The 21,405-nt window shown below is 37.0% G+C and overlaps 1 protein-coding gene across 3 annotated transcripts; it reads left to right on the forward strand.

The window, feature by feature from the left end:
* Nucleotides 1-1,091: 1,091 nt before the first annotated feature.
* Nucleotides 1,092-21,362, forward strand: cdcp1a (CUB domain containing protein 1a). Of its 3 annotated transcripts, none has more exons than XM_007228882.4 (9): nt 1,092-1,299; nt 6,716-6,913; nt 7,318-7,659; nt 9,920-10,276; nt 13,058-13,258; nt 16,495-16,872; nt 19,001-19,354; nt 20,668-20,755; nt 20,840-21,362. In XM_007228882.4, the coding sequence occupies exons 1-9, from the start codon at nt 1,236-1,238 to the stop codon at nt 21,327-21,329; spliced, it is 2,472 nt and encodes an 823-aa protein (XP_007228944.3). In that variant the 5' UTR covers nt 1,092-1,235; the 3' UTR covers nt 21,330-21,362. The 3 variants fall into 3 exon arrangements, with proteins under 3 accessions (XP_007228944.3, XP_007228945.3, XP_007228943.3); XM_007228883.4 differs by lacking the exon at nt 1,092-1,299 and adding an exon at nt 5,743-6,114; XM_007228881.4 differs by lacking the exon at nt 1,092-1,299 and having other exon boundaries at nt 5,743-6,913.
* The last annotated feature ends 43 nt before the right edge of the window (nt 21,363-21,405 follow it).

A 21,405-nucleotide genomic window follows, 5' to 3' on the forward strand; every position in this document is an offset into this window, starting at 1 on the left:
AACTTTTTTACAAGGTTTCTAAGCCAAAGTTGTTTACAAAACTCATGTGACATTTAAAAAGCATGTTTCAAAGCAAGTCCACAAATTCCTTTGATTTTTCTCACAGGAAAGTCTTTATTTTAAAGAAATGGCTGACTGCATGTTCAAATCATTGATATTTATGACAAAAAATCACTCCTGTTACTGGAACTCACTCCTGTTACTGGCACTCATTCCTGTTACTTTTTTGTTTTGAGTAACAGTAATTAAAGTAACAGGAATGAGTTTTTAGCATAGAATTTGCAAAAACATGAGAAATAGTTAAAAGATGGCTATGCTAATAGCATGAGAACACCGAGCACATTCTAGTGATTTTCGCAAAATGTGTATTTTAAAAATAAATAAATAGGAACTAAGAATTAATTTAGGTAACAGGAATGAGTGTTGGGATTGATCTCCTCAGTCTTAGTTACAATAAGATCAAATATACAGAAAAACAAATGAGGGAACTTAATTTTGGTCTTCCCATGATCTTCAGAAGAACCAACTGATGTCACTTCCTGTTGTAGATGTGACTTGTAGAATGTTTCAAATGGGGTAATCTGTTACGGTATAAGGACTGAGTAAAAACCCAGGCAACTAAAATGTGTAAACAATTTAAAAAAGTATTACATTAATTATATTTCAAGGTTTATAGTTAGAAAGTGAAAAAATGCTATTTTTAGTAGTAGTAGTTTTTTTTTATTACATATCAATTTTGCAATTAGGTCAATGTACAATACATAATAAAATGTATTTTAAAGTTATTTTGTGGCATTTATACATGTAATTTCCTGGGGACAGAAATGACACGGATTCGGTGGAATTGCCCTTATAGTACAGAAGGCAAACTATAACCCTCACTCACCTACTGCATTCTCGGTAAAAGGAAACAATACTAACGTGTAAACTGTTCCCACACACACACACACACACACACACACACACACACACACACACACACACACACACACACACACACACACACACACACACACACACACACAGAGCGCGAGAGAGAGAGGGAGGGGGAGAAAGAGGTAGAGAGGGTGGAGCCCTGAGCCCACCTGAGAAGCAGCGTGCTAGGCTAACAGCTCCAGTTCAGGAAGTGAGCTCCTCTCAGGGGAGAAGAGGAAGAAGCGCTCCAGCTTTCAGAGTTTCAATGGCTCCACTGTGATTTTATTCATTAATTCTGACCTTCAGAGGAAGAGAAAGTCATGTGGAGTTGGGGTTTGAGTCTCGTTCTTCTGTGTGGAGTTCTGCAGTGGAGCTCAGTCTCAGGTAAGTCCTCACAGTCAGTCCACTGCACTGCTGGCCTTCACGCCTCCTTCAGCCAGACCTTCTCAACATATCATTATACCACACTACGCGGTGTTTTCTGTTGAAAATGTGAAATAGCCTGTACATTTGGTTCGTTTATAATAATAATTTGAGAGATTTATACTTGTTAAATAAATTAAAGACCCTGAATGGTTTAAAAGAATGTTTACTAGATGATAAAAGTGCTCACTGTGTAAAACAAAGAAACAAAAAAAACAACAACAAAGAAACAAAGTCTTAGCAAGTAAAAGGCTTAATTTTCTTAATTTCAAGAAAATAAGTAATATGCATCAAGAAAATATTTTTGTCTCACTTAACATTAACTAAGCTTGTTTGGCTTATTTTAGGAAAACTTACATTATAATTTAATCAATAATTTCCACCTTTATTTTAAGCAATTTGTACTCAAAATAAGAACAAAAAAAACTCTTTAATTTTTCATTGGATAAAACAGGGTCCCCTGGTAAACTAATCCAATGTAAATAGTGTGTTTTATGTGTTCTTTGTGCTCTCAACACTATAAACCCCTTCAGGGTATGCAATAATTTGATAGTTGCACTTATTTGAAAGGTACTGCTGTCAACAAATATTGTAATATGTTTTTATAATCTAAATATAAAACTACATGGGCCACAGAATGGCATGAGTGGGGAAATGCTTGACTTGTTCTGTAATAGGATAAAATGTTGGCCCTGTGAAATCATCTGAGACATTTTACATAAATTATTTCCAAATAAATTTCTCTGAATAGTGTTATTTTGTTTGCCACCAATATACTATTCACTATTAAGCCCCTTGCTTGTTGTTAGAGGTGCTTTAAGTTTTGTATCTCTGATTGGATTGGAATTATGTACTGTACAGCAAATTTTTGCTTTAACTAACAGTAGAGTAGTTAATTGGACAGGGATTACCTGTCATTGACTATATGGGAAATCAAATCTCTATTCTAAATGCTGCATAGTCTTTATATATATATATATATAAGAGCTATAAAGCCATGTATTTCCGTTTAAATAGTTCCATGCACAGATCCATAGTTTCCATCCCTTCTGAACAGCAGTGATTTTGGGACAATAATAATGAATGGTGTGTTGGTGCCATCTATTGTTTAGAGTGGGTTAGGTGCTAGTAGGGTTATTGTCTCATATTATCTTGTGATAATTATTGTTTTTTACTATTGGCAATGAAACAGACAACCACAACAACAACAAACTGGTTGTGAGAGATAGCAGAGACTTCTTACATCTTACATCCCGTCTGCAGAGAACACCGATGCTAATATCAGGGAGGTACACCCAACCATGTTGTCCTTATTTTACAAAAAGAAAAAAAAATGACTTTGTTTTAAGCTTTGTTATAAACTCAGTGCCTCAGTGAATACAATCCCTCTCAGTGCTCTGTTAAGCCCCTCCCACTGACTATGCTAATAGGACTCCTCATATTCCTGCATTAATATGAACAAAGTGAATTTCTTTGCATGCCTGTACTAAAGCTGCAGACATTGAGCCTCCGGAAGGTGGTTTAAAATATGAGTGAGATTTAGCATGTCTGGATGAAGGCCATGCTCATTTAGGTGTGTTTGAGATGTGCCTTCAGGGTGCTAGTTCAGGAATGGTGGACTAATTGTAGCTTGTCTCAAGGTCCTCAGTGGTTTAAGCATTATTTTCTATTTCACGTCAAGGAAAAAGAACACATCTCACTCTCAGAGCATTAAATGTGTATTCCATAATATTTAAAGGTGTTTTTCTGTTAAAATTCACTTTTTCTTGTTCTTTGTGAAATACAATAGGTCTCTCCGAGTTGTATATGCTGCATATGAAACTGTTCTTCAACCTCCATTGTCTGTGGACAATTAGTATTCATGCAAATAACACATCAGTGTTATATGCTTTCCCCAGTAATTTAGAGCTAAAGAACAAAATGGTTAGAATTTGTCTACGGAACACCACCAGCGAAGTACAATTGGGATATGTGTATGTTTTAAAGAGTTCTGTTTACACTAGTTCAAATCCACCCCAGGGTTTTGTTCCAACTGTCTGCTGCAGCTTAACCAACAAAAAAGCCCAGGGTGGAACCTTACTTTCTGGACCTGGCCTACTAACGTCTGTGTGCAACTATAGGATTTACATAGGATCTTTGGTGGATTTGACATTTTACAGAGACTCTAAGACTAGGTCAGTGGCTGAACTGCACTTAACAGGGCATTAGACATGTTGTAAAGTAACATATGACAACGCAAAGACTGTTATTAGCGTAAAAATGTCTTTATTTTAAAATGTTTCTAACTGTTGTCTGCCTTGCAGTGCTGTTAGCCAATCAGAGGCAATGTGTTTGCATGTATGAATATTCATGAGCAAGAGCCAAAATCCTATTTCTCCCCACCCACTTTACCACCGGATTAAAGCAGCATTATACCGGATCACCGGACCACTTAAAAAAAAAAAAAAAAAAAGGAAAAGAAAAAACAGCATTACGTAGCATTTATTCATACTGGAGACCTAGAGATATTAAAATTTAATGAACAAATGATGGAAGGAGACCTGTTTGTTGGTCTTTTAATGACCAGTATATGTTAAATGTTTTACAAGGAAAAATCAGACTTTGTTTTAGCTAATTTAGAAGGTTTCCTTTTTGGATAAACTGCATTTCTGCGGCTTGAGGAGTATAAAATATTAGTGTGATTTAATGTGTTTATTTAAAGGATACATAATGATATTGGGATCATATTAATCAATATTATTAAATAATTGCCTTAACTACACTGTATGTCCAAATATTTGTGGACACCCCTGTATAATGAATGCCTTCCTGCTACTTTATCCCATTGCTGACAGAAGTGCAAATGTGCACACACGCAGCTTTCTGTTTTTCATGTTCATGTTTTTTTTGCACAATTTGCCACAACATGACTACTATGTAACTTGGAACTTTATAAAATCTGCCACTTCCAGTCCTAATTAATGTAAAATTGTGAAAAGGTCTGCATGAGTGTCCAATTAACAGCTTGTTGCCCAGCTCAGATGACATGACATGATCAGCTCCAGCCTGTGTGCTGCTTGACTGGCAGATGGGCAAAAACACGTCATTCTCATTTCATTGTTCAGCTCTGTTGTTGACACAATTTGGAAGGCCAATTACCCAGCCCAGATTATTAGGGCTACCCGTATCACTAGTAATGCCCTTAACACCAGAGGGGTGAAGACTAGCACATGCCTCCTCTGATACATGTAAAGTCAGCCACTGCCTCTTTTCAAATTTCTGCTGATGTAGCATTACCGGGTAGCCAGCGCACTATAAGGAACGTGCAGCAACCAAGCTCTGATACGTCAGCTAACAGGCGCCTGTGCTAACTAACATCACCTTGGAATTTAAGTGGGGAGAGAGCGCCATCTACCCACCCAGAGAGAGAGCAAGGTCAATTGTGCTCTCTCAGACTCTGGCTGCTGATGAAGCATCTAGATTTGATTTGATTGGATTCTCTTCACACCATGTCCCCAATGGATCAGATAAGATCACTGCAAAAAAAAACACATCAGTGTGTATAGGAAGGATCAAACTCTGACCATCTCTGAAGGGTATTTGAGTCATCCGATCGTAATCTGATCATAATGCGATTTGGAGTGTTTTCACTTGGCTTTTTACACGGGCAAGTGGAATCCAAGCCTGAACTGATCACCAAAAATGGATGTTAATGTTGTATGTAAACAGACCCTGAGTGTCAGAAATCTTTGAGGACAGTGAAAAAAGTTGTTAAACAATGGTTTAGAAAAGGACTTTTGGCCTATTTGTGATTTTAAACTGTGTAAAACAGGCACACATTTGCCATCTGGGGAGAAGTTTCAAGCGCTGAAACCTGAACACTTAAGCCCAATCCCATTTCACCCCGGGTAAATTTCACAATTTACCCCTTCCCCTTCTTTTCAAATGCAACCATCGGAAAGGGGTAAAATCCTCCCCCTAAGAATTGGGTCAACCCTTCAAGCACTCGATACATCATCAGGAGCGCTACAGTTTAGTAACCTAGCTGCTGCTGGTTAACTAAATAACTTTAGGGCTTTATTGTATGTCTTCAGAAAGGGGGGAGATGGTGCAGAAATGAATTATTATTGTCTATTCCTTAATTCCTTTGTAATGGGGAGCTGAAATTAACTGTTGCACCGTTTGAACCATTTAAGGTGCACCATTTAAGGTGGAACACGAGAGTTAGCTAGGTAGCTAGCAAATGAGACAAACTACTAGTGTTCTTTTTTTATTCTTGTTCTGAATAATTTGGCCATAAAACATTGAAAATACACATTAAATTATGGTAATATAGTGCTAACAGTCACATTTTTAACAAGGAAAATACTTACATTTGTGGGTTTCTTCGGTTGTTTTTTCAGACATCTTATCTTATCTATTCTCATTCCCCTCGGTTTGAAGTGTGCCTCTAAAAAAATCTCAGTTTAAAGGGCTAACAAGCCTTATCCCTTCACCCTACCCCTCCAGCCTGACAAGAATAGGGACACCCCTACACCTTGGCATGCACACGCAAAACAGGGGTACGGCCAAGGGGGGAATGGGATTAGGCCTTATGGTCATGTTTTCTGCTCAGCACTGAATGATGACGAAAACGCTTCTTTCATTACTGGCTAAATGTATCTACTGGCACAATGGCTAATGCACGGCATGGGAAAATTTGTATATAACCCTCCAGCATTCAGCAATGGAACTGTGCAACTGTGTTTTATGAAATGATGGTAATCCATCCAGTATTTTTGGGGAGATGGGGATTAGGTGAGTAGGCGATCAAACATCCTTACCTCACTAACATTCTTGTTGCAGCTTTGGGACTGTTGGGGCTTTGGGACTCCAGGAAACCACAGTGAGAGAGAGATTATTTACAAATGAAGAAAACATAAGGGCATGGACAACTCATCCAGAAGGTTGCAAAAGAACCGTGAACAACATGTGTAAAACTGCTGATCTCTGGTTTTCATGGGAGAGTTCAAAGCAAAAAACACTTCTGACCAAAAAGTAGACAAAACCCTGTCTCACATTTGCCAAAGTATACAGCACTCTATATAGTCAGTGGACCTGAAACAAAGAGATGTTCATAATGGTACGCTTAATCACTCTATAGTGTAGTTTTCTGTGTATATTATTGGCTGAAACCCTTTGCGGGAAGGAACTTTTTTTTTTACCTCAGGAAATTGTGACTAAAGGACATGAGAACACATGACTGTGAGTGTTTTATATTTCAGAGGAGTTTAGGATATGCTGTGGTCTTTGACTCACATTCTTCTGTATTTCAGAAAGTGCAGATGTTTTATGTTAAAACCTGTATTTTTTTTTTTTACATTAATCTGCTTAAAGTTTTTCTTTTTATTTTACTCAGGTGGCCTGGTGCTCACCGTACATGTTCACAGTGGTGCTACCGTACTCATCAACAGGACTCAGACTGCCGTGTCAAAGTGTGAAGTCTGTATTGGGAAGTCATGCCAGTCCTCTGTGACTCTCCAGAACAGTGCAGATGTAGAATTCAACTGTACAGAACCTGAGAACCTCTTCACTGTGGAGATTGTCAGATACATTGGTAAGCCACATCAGCACTGTTTAAAGATGACTTTTTGATATAGATGGGTATAAATGTTGGATGAATGTCAGTCAGATGATTAGAGAAAACCTTCAGAGGTCATTGCTTTTTAAATTATTACAAGCCTTAAATTTCCCCTGTCACAACTTTTTTTTGGATGTCCCAGGCCTGAAATGCAGGAATGGTTGTGTATATTTAAGGAAGAAAGTTGAGCAGAAAAAACATGAAATTTATCGGGTTCATACTGTCTGCAATCTGTTGGAAGTTAATAAAAAATTTCCAAATGCTAATTTTCTGATTTAAAGTTGCATTGTCTAAAGCCTAAATGACAGCAGCTTGCAGTCTATAAGTTTATACATTTCTGTAACAATACGTTTCTCACATACTTTTTCATCTCCTCCCAGTGTGTACCGAATCATGCGACAGGAACATCACACCAGAGCAGTACCCCTCTCTTCAAAACTTCAGCCGCACCTTCACGTGGATCATCAATGGCTCAGACGAGAATTCTTTCAGCTTGGACTTCACCAAAACTGGTTTAAGGCAGATCCGGGCCACAGAGAGCTGTCCGGACAAGCATGTCTACACAGTGTCCAACAGCACAACCAGCATTGGGAGGTTTTGTCGCAATGGGACAATCAAAGGAATGGAGATGAATTTTGAGAGCAGCGTATCTTTGCAGGTTCCTGGACAAGAACAGCTGGAACCAACAACTTTTGGTGTTTCAGTGGGAAATGGAATAACAGGTAATTATGCCAAGAAATTGTTAATGAGTTTGTTATTGTCACTGAGAATATTATCCATTATGGATGCACTGTAATGAAAACATTTGCCTAAAAAAACAAACAAAATGAAACATTAAGCCATAGACAGAATACAGAACATTTTTAATTGCATAAATAAAATATATTTTGTCTTGCATTTAAAGAAACAAATTAGTAGTAAATGCGAGCGAGTGTGTGAAATGACAACAGGAATCCAATTTTCACACACTGGAAAGAGTTGTGAAGCTTACACGGGTTGTCACATTGACACATGATGGCAAGAGACAACAAGTCTTATTCTGTAGCTAATCAGTGAATATATATATATGGGCCATTCCACTGAATGGGTGCCATTTGCTTGTTTTAAATCTTCCAAATTAAGTTTTTAATTATTATTATTATTATTATTAATAATAATAATTTATTTTGTATTATTATTAACGTATCTTTTTACAACTAAACATGTAATTAACTATTCAAAACATCTACTGGTCAAACTTAAGCTTTACTTTTTTTTACATTTTTTACAAAGTTTCTAAGCCATAGATGGTTAAAAAAACTAATTTTACATCTAAAAAGCATGTTTAAAGTCGACTAATTCCTTGGATTTTTTTTCTCAAGAAAGTCTTTATTTAAAAGAAATAGTTGACTGCATATTTAAATAATTGATATTTATGACAAAAAAATCACTCCTGTTACTGGAACTCACTCCTGTTAATGGCAGCTATGCTAATAGCATGAGGACACTGAGCACATTCTAGTGATTTTCCCAAAATTAGTATTTTAAAAATAAACAAATAAGATCGAAGTGGGAAATGGGACTGGGGAAATGGTAGTGGGCAGATTTGGAGGCCACGTCCCAAACAATTCAAATAAAAAACATACTGTCTGAAGTTCTGCTGACAAGAGCGGTCAGTTTTTAAACACATTTTTTCTTTATATTTGATTATCATGACCATGTTATCCTTAATGGTATAATAATTATGTTGTTTGGTAAATCATATTTAGTGTTTTCAATTTTCTGTTAAATAATGTTGGTTGCCAAATATTTTGTGCATCTCTAGAAATAATATAAAAGATGGCCAAAAGAAACAATATGATTCTTAAGCACTATTTGAGCTGGATTCATTTTTTTAGTGAAGGTTCTGTAATCTTCTGAAGGATCTGACTGAGGGATTAATGCAAGATAATGTTTCCCCAAATTACAACAGCTGGCTAGAATTGAGGCATCATAGACCACAAATGATTGCTGAGTAACACGCTCCACAACTGTCAGATACCAGCTTTAGGTATTGCATTACTGTGAAGTCAGTTCAGACAAGGCTCATACACCAGCATGCCACATTGCAGGATACACAAACTAGTATTGTGTCTAGGGGTGGGCGATATGGCTCTAAAATAATATCACAATATTTCATGGTATTCTCACGATAACAATACTTTTGGCGATATGACAAAACACTGAATTAGAACAATAATTTCGAATTGTATTATTGAATGCAATATGATATGTCTAACTGAGATATTAAAAAAAAATATATATATATCAGATTTGTAACAGAAGTCAATGATCCAGAATGTCATGATACTAATAATAATGCACTGCAAATATCTCCATATATCCAGTATTAAAGTAAAATAAATGATATTGGACAGATATAATCTGTATCTAGTAGATATATTATGGGAAATTTTCTTTTGCTAAAACCAGCAAAAAGTAGTACTCTAATGTGATAAATAAGGGTGGGTGATATGGCACAATATTTCAGGGTATAATATCGTTCACGATATTTAAATTTTTTGGCGATATTATCATGTATGAGATGATATGGCACCCCCCCAAATTGTGTCCCATGACTTTTGCCATCCCGGTACTGAACTATAGGATGAAATCGGAGATGGAGATTTCTAGCCAGATGTCGCTGGTCACAATCATTACCATCCACTGCACAGTTCGTTCTAGGTGGTAATACCTTGTCATGACCACACTGGCCAGTGTTCAGCTTCATTCACAAGATGACACCTCACAATGCATACATGTCTGGGCATATTTAATCAACTTGCATATCGCAATCCCATGACTTTTGGCATGTCAGTGTATAACAAATAATATTATAGATTCATCCAACTTCAGAAGGCTGGCTCAGTTCTTCCCCAGGTCAAATGAATCCAGACCAAATAGAGCTTCTGCCATCTAAACTCTTTGTAATTTGCTCATCTTTTTATTGTCACTGTCCTACAGTACTCGCCATGATCAAGGTCAGCCTGCCGGCGGAGGAATCATCGCAAGAGTTCTTCTCACCAAACTATCCGGGCAACTTTGCGGATTTTAATTCAGTTAGATGGTCCTTCAACGTTCCTCCCAAATACTACGCATCCGTGCGTATCCTGGACTTCACCGAGCCCAGGTGCCTGAGAGATGACACACACCTGAAGTATGAGAGGGACGGCAAGACGGTCGTGAAAAAGCTGAGTGATGCCCAGCTGTCCGAACACCAGGGATCCTTCAACCTTACCTTCCGGAGCTGCCTGAGGAGAAACCTCAACTCTGTTCTCTCGCTGCATTTCAATATCTCTGCCATCAAGAGAGGCGCTGAAGGTTTGTACCATTTCTTAAGCTGAGCATTTAGTTTTTGTTCATGGTTGCAGTGGTTTAAGGATAAATGTCTTGCTGTATGGTAAACTCAATCAATTTGTAGGTAAAACTATGCCGGTCATGATAACCATTTTTTAAAGGATGATATCTTGTCCCAGAATTTATTGTGCTAAACAAATTTACTGTCATTTTAAAATCAATTTGAGCCACTAATATAATGATATATGCATAAAAATGCATAAAATGTTTCCATTGCTGGATTATTAAAAAAATAAAAATATTTCTTATAATATAACAGCAAAAATAAAGACATTGTTCCACCCCTTTAAAAAGTTAAGAACTTTTTTATAATTAAAAAATATATAAATTGGAATTGAAATACATAATTAACAGAAACAAAACACTGTTTTTAAATAAAGTCGACAAACCAGCTCAGTCACATTTGATCATTGTAATTTAAAAATAATTTTGTGCCACTAATATAATGATATATGCATTTAATTTTCCCATTGCTGGAGTAATAAAGAATAAAAAAAAAAGTATAATGTAATAGCAAAATAAAGACATTACACAACCACTTTAAGAAGTTAGAAACTTTTTTTATAGAAATTGAATATTGAAAAACATATTCTATAGAAACAAACACAGTTTTTCAATGAAATCAACATACCAGCTCAGTCACATTTGATTATTGTAATTTTTTAAATAATTTTGTGCCTCTTATATAATGATATATGCATTTAATTTTCCTATTGCAACATTTTTTTTATAATATTATCGCAAAATAAAGACATAACACCACCCCTTTAAAAAGTTAATAACTTTTTTATAGTTAGGACAATTTAGAAATTGGAATTGAAAAACATATTCTACAGAGAAAACACTGTTTTTAAATAAAGTTGACATACCAGCTCAGTCACATTTGATTATTGTGATTTTTTAAAATACTTTTGTGCCACTAATATAATGATATATGCAATTACATTTTCCCATTGCTGGATTAAAAAAGGATTTTTTTTTTTAAAATATAATAGTAAAATAAAGACATTACACCCCTTTAAAAAAGGAAAAAACACTGTCTTTGAATGAAGTTGACATACCAGTTCAGTCACATTTGATTAAATTGTAACATGCTTGATTAAACAGTGTGAAAGAGTGTGTGTGTGTGTGTGTTTGTGAGAGAGACTGTGTGATAGAGTGAGAGAACACAGTGTGACCGGCTAAAAGTAATGTCTTCGCTTAAAAACATGCAAGTAAACGTCACAATAATGTAAAGAGAGGCCTAGGTGAAACTTTGTTAAAATATTTAACTTTAAAACTTTTGCATTGAGTTCCTCAGTATTAAAGCACATTTGGAAGCAGTAGGAATAAAATATAATCTGCATATCTTCTATATAAGCTTGGGCTAATTATGTTACTTAAATTTAGTTCTTAAATTTAGCATGTGACAGTGATTTGCATTTTATATGTACTTCAAAATATAGTTACATACATCTAGCACAACATTGTAGTAACTAGTAATCTGATTAATAGTTTTCCTAAACTAGGTTAAGCAGATAATGGGATAATTAGCATTTATATGAACCAGGCAATAATCAGATTTTTGCTTTGACCCTGCAAATAAACTAATAGAATAAGACGTGACATAAATATATTGTATTTTTCTGTTAGGTTAAAACCAAACCAAATAAGAACATACATCAGAGAAGATGATCATATATAGCTCTGGAAAAAAAATAAGAGAATCAGTTTTTCTGATTTTGCTATTTATAGGTAAATGTTACATAAAATGTAACAATAAAATAAACATTGTTGTTCGTAGTTTATAGAATAAAACAATTTTCCCAAATTCAAAAACTAATATATATATATATATATATATATATATATATATATATATTTACAGAAAATGAAAAATGGCTGAAACAATAAAAAAGATTTAATGCATCTTGGCATGTTCTCCTCCACCAGTCATACACACTGCTTTTGGATAACTTATGCCACTCCTGGTTCAAGCTTGGTTTGATGGCTTGTGATCATCCATATTTCTCTTGATTATGTTCCAGATATTTTCAATTTGGTAAAATCAAGTAAAACATCATCATTAGGTGGTCTATTATTTTTTTTCCAGAGCTGTAAATCCTTTAGTCTCTGTGCAGCGCCAGAGTGTTCTGTTGCCATCTTGTGGGTGCTGGGTTGAATGCTAGTGGCTTGTTTTCAGTCCCACAGTCTCTTTTCACACGTAAACAAACTGAGAAATATGAGAATACTCCGGTTAAGAGTTTACATGGGAAATATGATACTAAGAAATATGATTACTAAGCTAAAATCCAGCACTTTATATTGCATCCTTATTCAGGTTTCTAGACCTTACTCTTTCTAAGAAATTAATAGAAACCATGTATTTATGCTATTTACATGACTTCTTGAATAATCAGATAACTGCCTTAATCTTTGAATGTAATGAATTTATTTTGTTGAGTGAATGTAATTGCGCTTACTTACAGTTGACCCACTTTTTATTGCTAAAGCAGACACACAGCCGGTATGGGGGAAGGGCGTACACATCATTACAAGTTCCTGTTGGCTCATCATTTGAGTAATTTAGGAAAACCCTAAGTTTTATGACTCTTGTTTCCTGGAAAGTTGCCTGGCACCACACCCGTCTTGCCAGTCAGTGAACAATAGCAGCTGACTCTTCTGCAGCCTTGTGGCAATTGTTCATATGTATATATAAGTAATATGTGTCTTCTGTCTTTTATGTTTACTTGTCTCATGTTGCAGCGTGCTGTACTGTAGACCTGACGAGGGAGGAGGGACTGCTGGAGTTGCACATAAGGAAGAGTAAACCCACATCAGCCTGCATATTAAAACTGAGTTCCCTCATCCAGGACACAGTTACTGTCACTTCAGAGAAGGCCTTAACTCTGGCATTTATAGACTGCAGAGAAGAGGATCTGCTGTTAAATATAAACCAGACCATAGGTAGGTAGGAGACCAGGGGGAAGTGTGTGCTAACCAAGAGCCAGTCATCTGAAGATGCTGATTCTGTTTATGATAATCTATATAATTTTCTGAATGTTAGAATGCTTTAATAATACTTCTACAACTACTACTATAATAACAACTACTCTTATTATTACTATCATATTTTTCACACTATAAGGCGCACATAAAATCTTTTAATTTTCCCCAAAATCGTGAGTGCGCTTTATAATCTGTGCACCTTACTAACTGTGCTAAGCGCTAGCTCTTTCACTAGTCAGAGGTGAACATTATTGGCCTGTGGCCTGTAATATACCGTGGAGTATATCAGACTGTAGTCTGCTTTTAACCCTGGTTAATACTGCTGAAACAGCTTTAGCATTACCTGAAAACCGCCCTTCTCACTAGCTCTTTCACCATTCAGAGACAAGTATTTAAACAAGCTACGTGGGATGAACCGCTAGCTAATATAGCCCTGGCTTACTGGAACACTTAGGGTTTCTCAGTGTAGTACTGCCAAGCAGCATTAGCCATTAAACAGCTTTCAGGAGAGAACTCTGTGTAGATTAGTATCCAGCACTTGATTGACTTTATAAGAAAGTGTGTTGTTGTGTTGTTGTTTTTTTTTTTTTTAAAGAATTATAGTTTTGTTTACTTAGATTAGCTTAGCATTACAGGTCTTGGCTTTTAAAAGTCCTGTCAAGCTAAGCTAAACTAAGTAAACAACTGCTGAATTAGAAGAAAAAAGTGGCGACACACCTGTTCCTTTCTTAGTGTCACATAATGCGCCTTATAATCTGGATGTATGAAAATTGATCAGAAAATAGAATTATTGATACTATGCCTTATAATATGGTACTTCTACAGTACTTGTATTTGAGCATCCAAGCCCAGAAATGCCAAAACAATGAAAATGTGACAGTGTTTCTGTAGCATCCCCTATCTCGCAGTCTGTGCAATTTAATGTAGGTTTAACTATATATATATACAGTGCCCTCCATAATTATTGGCACCCCTGGTTAAGATGTGTTCTTTAGCTTCTCATAAATTGAGTTTTGTTCAAAATAATATAGGACCACGATGGGAAAAAAAAGTAAAGTCCAACCTTTAACTCAAGTAAATTTTAAGGGGGAAATAAAATCCCTGACTAAGAAATAATTATTCTTCATAAAATCACCTGTTCCACAATTATTGGCACCCCTAACAATTCTTAGGAAATAAATTTAATAAAAGTATTTCTGTCACTTCTACAGTAGTTTACGAAGTTGATCAGAGTATGTAGGAACATTTAATTAGTAATTCACAACTTCCTGTTTCCCTGGGGTATAAATATGACGTGACACAGAGGCCATTTATCTTCAACATGGGAAAGACAAAGGAACATACCACTCAAGTAAGGCAGATGTGTGTTGACCTTCACAAGTCAGGCAATGGCTACAAGAAAATCGCTACTCGCCTACACCTGTCCATATCTACTGTCAGAGGAATTATTAAGAAGTTTAAAACAACTGGAACAGTGGTAAACAAGCCTGGACGAGGACGCAAGTTTATTTTGCCACCACGCACAGTGAGGAGGATGATAAGAGAAATAAAAAGTTCTCCAAAGCTCACTGTTACAGAATTGCAACAAATGGTAGCTTCTTGGGGTCACAAAGTCTCCAAAACAACCATCAGGCGCTATCTACATGCCAACAAGCTGTTTGGGAGGCATGCACGGAAGAAACCATTTCTCACTCACAATCATAAACGCAAACGTTTGGAGTTTGCTAAGCGGTACTGGGACTTCAACTGGGACCGTGTGCTTTGGTCAGATGAAACAAAGATAGAGCTTTTTGGCAACAAATGCTCTAAGTGGGTCTGGCGTAACACAAGAGCTGAGTATGCAGAAAAGCACCTCATGCCCACTGTGAAATACGGCGGGGGATCAGTGATGCTGTGGGCCTGTTTCTCTTCTAAAGGCCCTGGGAACCTTGTTAGGGTGCATGGCATCATGAATGCTCTAAAATACCAGGACATTTTAAAACAAAATCTGGTGGCTTCTGCCCGAAAGCTGAAGATGGGTCGTCACTGGGTCTTTCAGCAAGATAATGACCCTAAACATGTGGCCAAATCTACACAGAAATGGTTCACCGCACACAGAATCAAGCTCCTCCCATGGCCATCTCAGTCCCCAGACCTCAACCCCATTGAAAACCTGTGGGGTGAGCTGAAGAGGAGAGTGCAGAGGAGAGGACCGAGGTCGTTGGATGATTTAGAGAGAATGTGAAAAGAGGAATGGTCAAAGATCCCTCTTTCTGTATTCTCCCATCTTGTGAAACATTACAGGAGAAGATTAGGTGCTGTTTTGTTGGCAAAAGGGGGTTGTACAAAGTATTAACATCAGGGGTGCTAATAATTGTGGCACACATGATTAGATGTTAAATAATTATTTCTTAATGTGGGATTTTTTTCCTACTGAATAAATTCACTTGAGTTAAAGGTTGTATTTTACTCTTTTTTTCCATCGTGGTCCTATATTATTTTGAACAAAACTCAATTTATGAGAAGCTAAAGAACACATCTTAACCAGGGGTGCCAATAATTATGGAGGGCACTGTATGTATATATATATATATATATATATATATATATACATAATTATTTTAATATATATTGTTATTCATCATTTTAAAATATTTGCAGCTGATGTGCAGTCGTCTGCAGTTTTACACCCCCAGTAAAACTCAGTTATACGCTCATTTAAAATACCCTCTGTATAATGGTTTATGGACACCTCTTCTAATGAATGCATTCAGGTACTTTAAGTTGCACCCATTGCTGACTCAGATGTGCAAATGCACGTATATAGTCCAAATCTAGTCCCAGTAGAGAAGTATTGACAATACAATAGTCTCTGACCTCACGAATACAATCAAATCCTTACAGCGATGCTCCAAAATCTAATTGAAAGCTTCATCATGTTGGTTACTCCAACAAAAACAATATAACATTGTTTTAATATTCTTGATTTCAGAAGAAGAGTGTATTATACTGAAAAAAAATTCCTTTTTTTATTGTATCTATTCCACTTCTCCATAAATAGTATCAAAATGATCTAAACAAACATTTTGATCCAACTTAATCAAATCATGGTGGAATTAAGATTTTATGTTTTGCTAACTTATCTTAACCCTTTATAATATAATGTTTTTGTATGTATCAGTAGTAATTTCAGTTCTGATCTCTTTAATCCACAGCATGCCAGCAGCAGAAAGGATGCGTTTCCTCCAAATTCTCTCTAAGGGTCCCTGTGCTTGAGAAATGCCTCCCAGGATTCCTGCAGCAGGTCTCTTGGCACCTCAATACTCCACAGGATGGTGCCGTGGAGCTGATGTCCCCCACAGGCAGCCTGCAGCAGTCTCTGCCTGGCCAGACGTGCAATAGCAGCATCCTTCTGACAGTGACTGAGCACGAGCAGCAGGGCATGGCTGTCGGGCAGTTCTGTCCTCAGGGGCCCATCCGCAGCGTGCAGATCCAATCCAACATTACTGTGACAGCCTCCCATGCAGACGGCAGAGATCTGAAGCTGATAACCTACCCCCTTTTAGAAGGTTCTTTCTTGGAGTCATTAAAAGGTAAATAGTTTGATTTACTTTTAATTCTTGTTCAGTTATCTTTCTTGTTGTGGGTCACAATTATAGACAAACACAATCTTATTAAACCACTTATGCTGTTTGTGTATTTTATTGAGCACCATTACATACCCCTCAGCAAGTCCAAGTTACAATTTTAGGCAAACCCACTCTAACTAACCAGTTATATGGTTTGTTTCTTTTACAAATCACTTAGAGGCCATGAGGCAGCAAAGCAGCTCCAAACCATGATCCTTCCTCCACCATGCTTCACAGTTGAGAGAATTTATTTTGTGCCCATTATTTGAGAGAGTTGCAACAGTTCTGATTTTTCATTTTTTCATACTTTCCTAAACATGGATTTATGTCTATTCAGGTTTTTAGCCGTGCTTTAGTACCTTTTCCAGCTTCATGCGTTTCCAAAACCCATCTGAGGTATTCTAAAAGTTTTTCTCAGTATTTCTGAGTAAACAGGCTTCATGTGCTTTTTTTAATACGCAGTTTGCCCGGGAAACCCACACTCTCCTCTCACTAAGTAAAAGACATTTTGTCAGGTAGCTCCTGGACAGGTCATTAAGGCTACGTTTACATTACCAGGCTGAAGTGACTCAAATCTGATTTTTTGCTCAGTGTGGCTCACCTGATTTTTTCATGCCTGTGTGAATGTGCCAAATGCGTTTTTTTTTTTTCTTCAAATCAGATTTGAGTCACTTTCATATGTGGTCCTAAATCTGATGCATATCCGATCCATGGACATGCGGCATGAACGTGAACGGTAAAATCAGAATTCATGCGTCTTTTTGTTTTTATGCATGTGCTACATGCTTCTCTCTTGTACCCACACACCTCTTGGTGCAGCTGTGCAGCTATAGCTGCAAAAACAGCAAAAGCAAACCACCTGGCCTTTTTTTACCTCCTAGACCTGAGCATGTACTTCAGACCAGCTGTTTACTCTCCACTCCAGCAAAAGATGCTCCACATATGAGCTGCTAACCAGGGGTGTCACGATTTCGATATCGTAAAAATACGTAAATGGCGCAACACGCTACGCAAATGGCGCAGTACGCTACGCAAAAGGTGCAGCACACTGTAGCCGACACCGCGGACATTGTGACTGCTAAAAGAGCAGCCCTTTCTCCAGAGAATGTGGACATTCTCGTCTTCTTAAAAAAAAACTTGAAAATATAAAAATAAGTCGTTTTGTCTAGCCTCAAATATGTTAATAGTTTTGGTACCTTAAGGAGCATCTTTCTCTCAGATGAATATAATATAATATAATATAATAATATATATATATATATATATATATGTTGTTAAAGAAAAAAACTTGTCACTCAGGGACCGAGTCTTATTTTTCATATTTAACTGTTATAGTAGGATAGAGTTCAGTTTGTTAAGGCTCTAATTGTTCTATTATTTTGTACATGACAGTTCCTGTATTTTTTTTTTTATTATTTATTTTATGTTGCACATTGCTGTTTTAATAGTGCACACTGCTGCTACCAAAAAAAGCCACTAGGTGGCATTACATATACACATCTTAATCACTTGTATCACTTTGCATCACTTATATCAAGCCCACCTTTTGAAATAAGATATTGTAAATTTGATTAATCAAACCAATAACTGACCATAGACTAATCTAAAACTGGCATAGGCCTCTCTGCTGTAAAAAAAAAAGAAAATCGAGAATCGAATCGTGACCCTAAAATCGGAAATAAAATCGATTCGAGGATTTAGAGAATCGTGACATCCCTACTGCTAACACATCCATTTCACTTTATAAAGAGTCATCTCTTAAATATTACGTTTCAGGGACAGATTCAATCACATTACACACAGATACAGGTCACTTACATTTGTGAATCTAAGCAAAAAATCAGATTTGATCGATGTAGCTTGTAATCTAAACGTAGCCTAAGAGAATGGTTCACTTACTTTTTCTAGCCTCTGTGGGTGTTTACTTAATGCTTAATAAATAACATGAACAGTATATTTGTTTGATTGTTTTTGTCCTGAATTGTAATGTAGATAATGATGGTAAGATTTTATTAGGAGTTCCCTTTTTACAATGGCTTCATTGCATAGTGTTGGTCAACATTCTGAACAGTATTTTTCTCTTTCATTTTAGAGCGCTACATTATTAATGTCATGCCAAAGAAGGACAGTTCAGTGCTGTTGGCCACTCCAGCATGGCCGGCAGGAATGAAGCCACAGTCCACAGTCTCCTGGATTGTCTCCTTCCCCTCGCAGTTTGAGGCTAATGTGGAGTTCACCAATATAAGCCAGGTTAGTTGTGCGAATCGGCACACGTCTATTGAAGTGCAGAAGCAGAGCTCACGGGGGGAGACCTACAGCTGGAGGATGGATGAGAAGCCTAAGTCTGTGGTGATGGAGGAAAGCTTCTATCTCAACATGTCTAACTGCAAGTCGGTCAAAGGATCCTTCAGCGTGGTCAGCCAGATCACCTTACTCAAGCGCAAAAGTAAGAAAGCCTTTAATGATTCTCTGCATTTGATGTTTTTAGGCAGTGGCTTAGGTCATAGGTGGCTTTTTGTTCAATTTAATAATGTTCGATCTACTTTAAAATAAGGCTCCTTAACTAAAGGTAAATAAATAGTTTGTAAAGGATATAATCAGTGGTTAATAATTAGGATCAGCACATTCATTTATACTGTCAAACCTCTTTTTTTCTTCTCCATTAGTCAGCATTAACATATGTTGGGAACTTTTTTTTATTTAACTACCATGTTATTTGCACTATAAGGCACACTTAAAATCCTTTCATTTTCACCACAATTGCAGTGCGCCTTATGTATAACTTATGCATTTTACAAGTCAGGTTGTAAGAAGCGTGTTAGTTGTCCAGCAGTATCGGACTGTAGCCTGCTGCTAACCCTGGCTAGCACTGCTGGAGCAACCTTAGCATTGCCCACTAACTGCCCTAAGTGCTCTAGCTCTTTTGACTCTCAGGGGTGAACATTAACGACTAAACTTACTGTAAATAAATGGAAGCACTTTACTCACCTAAATAAACAGTTTCCAGGAGAGAAATCTGTGTAGATTAACATCCAGCACTCGATTGACTTCATGGCAACACCTCTGTTCTTTACTAGTGTTGCATAATGCACCTTATAATCCGGTGCACCTTATAGTGAGACAAATATGGTACACAAGCTAATTATTTTACCGGTTATAATATTTTAATAAAATATAATAAAAGGCTGTTTATTTTTTGTTTATTTTTTTTTTTAAAACATGACTTTAGTGGAAATTTGTAAACCAGACCTGCTCTGTATGTGTGTGAAATCCCTGCCTTTAATCTAAGAGCTTTTTCATACCTGTAGTTGGTTCCTACGGTCTGGATCAGTTGATGAGTTTGTTTACTTGTAGCATTTTCTGCCTCTGTTTGGTTTGGTTTCACACAGGCACAAACCTAAATGCACCAAATTGCTTACCAATAAACCATGCAAGCACATTGTCTCCTCTGATTGGTCAGAGCTGTCTGGCATGGGAGCAAGAAAGTAAATATAGTAAGAAGATTCTGTGTTCCACTGCATATATCTACCACTAAGGGTACAAACAAAACCAAGTCAGTTTTAACCAAACCAAATAGTGCTGGTGTGAAAACGCCCTAAAATGCTATGACATTATTTCAAAATGTCCACAGTTACCATAAAATGTAAGTTAAATCCTGTTTTATATCTTATTAGTATTTAATAGTGATACCCTTTCTGTAAAAATTAGTCAGTTTTGAAAGTGGGGCTGTAATAATATTTATTATTTCTCTTTTTTCAGACAAATCTTTGACCATCGCTCTCAGTGTTGTGAGTGTTTTGTTGCTGCTGGTGGTGATTGCATTTGCTGTGGTCTGTGTGATTAACAGGTGAGCCTTTCTCTAAAGATTTGTGTTACAGATTCTTGGTAAAATAATATCTGGTGGGTCTAATTGGTCTTTATTAATTAACAGGAGAAAGAAGAAGCAGCAGAACTCTCATCCTGAAGTGTCCGTTTACAATCCCAACGGACATGCCTTCCTGCCAGTTCCCAAAACAACAGAGGATGATGAGCACATTTATCATTGTATTGATGACACCATGGTGTACGGACACCTCCTGAAACATGGAGAGGAAGTGAATGATTTTGAACCGGCTGTGGATTCTTACCAGGCTTTTACTGGACCCACAGAAGTGCAGCCATTAACAGAGCACAGAGAAAATACAGACAAAATACAGGAGGTGGGGGTCTACAGACCTTTTACTGGCCCCCAAAATGCTCCAGAAGTGCCTGAAAGATCCCCAAGGCAGGGAAGAAACCCAGCCCATGCAGAGCAGCAGGGAGCTGATAAGAAGATAAGTGGAGATGATAAGATTGTTGAGGATCAGGTCCGCACAACACCAGGCTTAAAGATAGCTCCTTTAGCAGACCCTGAGGAGGACGATTCTGAAACTCCACTCTGACCCCTGGAGATTTTTACAGGGAGACATGTCTGAGCATGTGGCTGGAATTATTTTTGCTTTTACTTGTGAACGAGTT

The sequence above is a fragment of the Astyanax mexicanus genome, chromosome 6 (assembly GCF_023375975.1).
Source record: "Astyanax mexicanus isolate ESR-SI-001 chromosome 6, AstMex3_surface, whole genome shotgun sequence".
NCBI lineage: Eukaryota > Metazoa > Chordata > Actinopteri > Characiformes > Acestrorhamphidae > Astyanax > Astyanax mexicanus.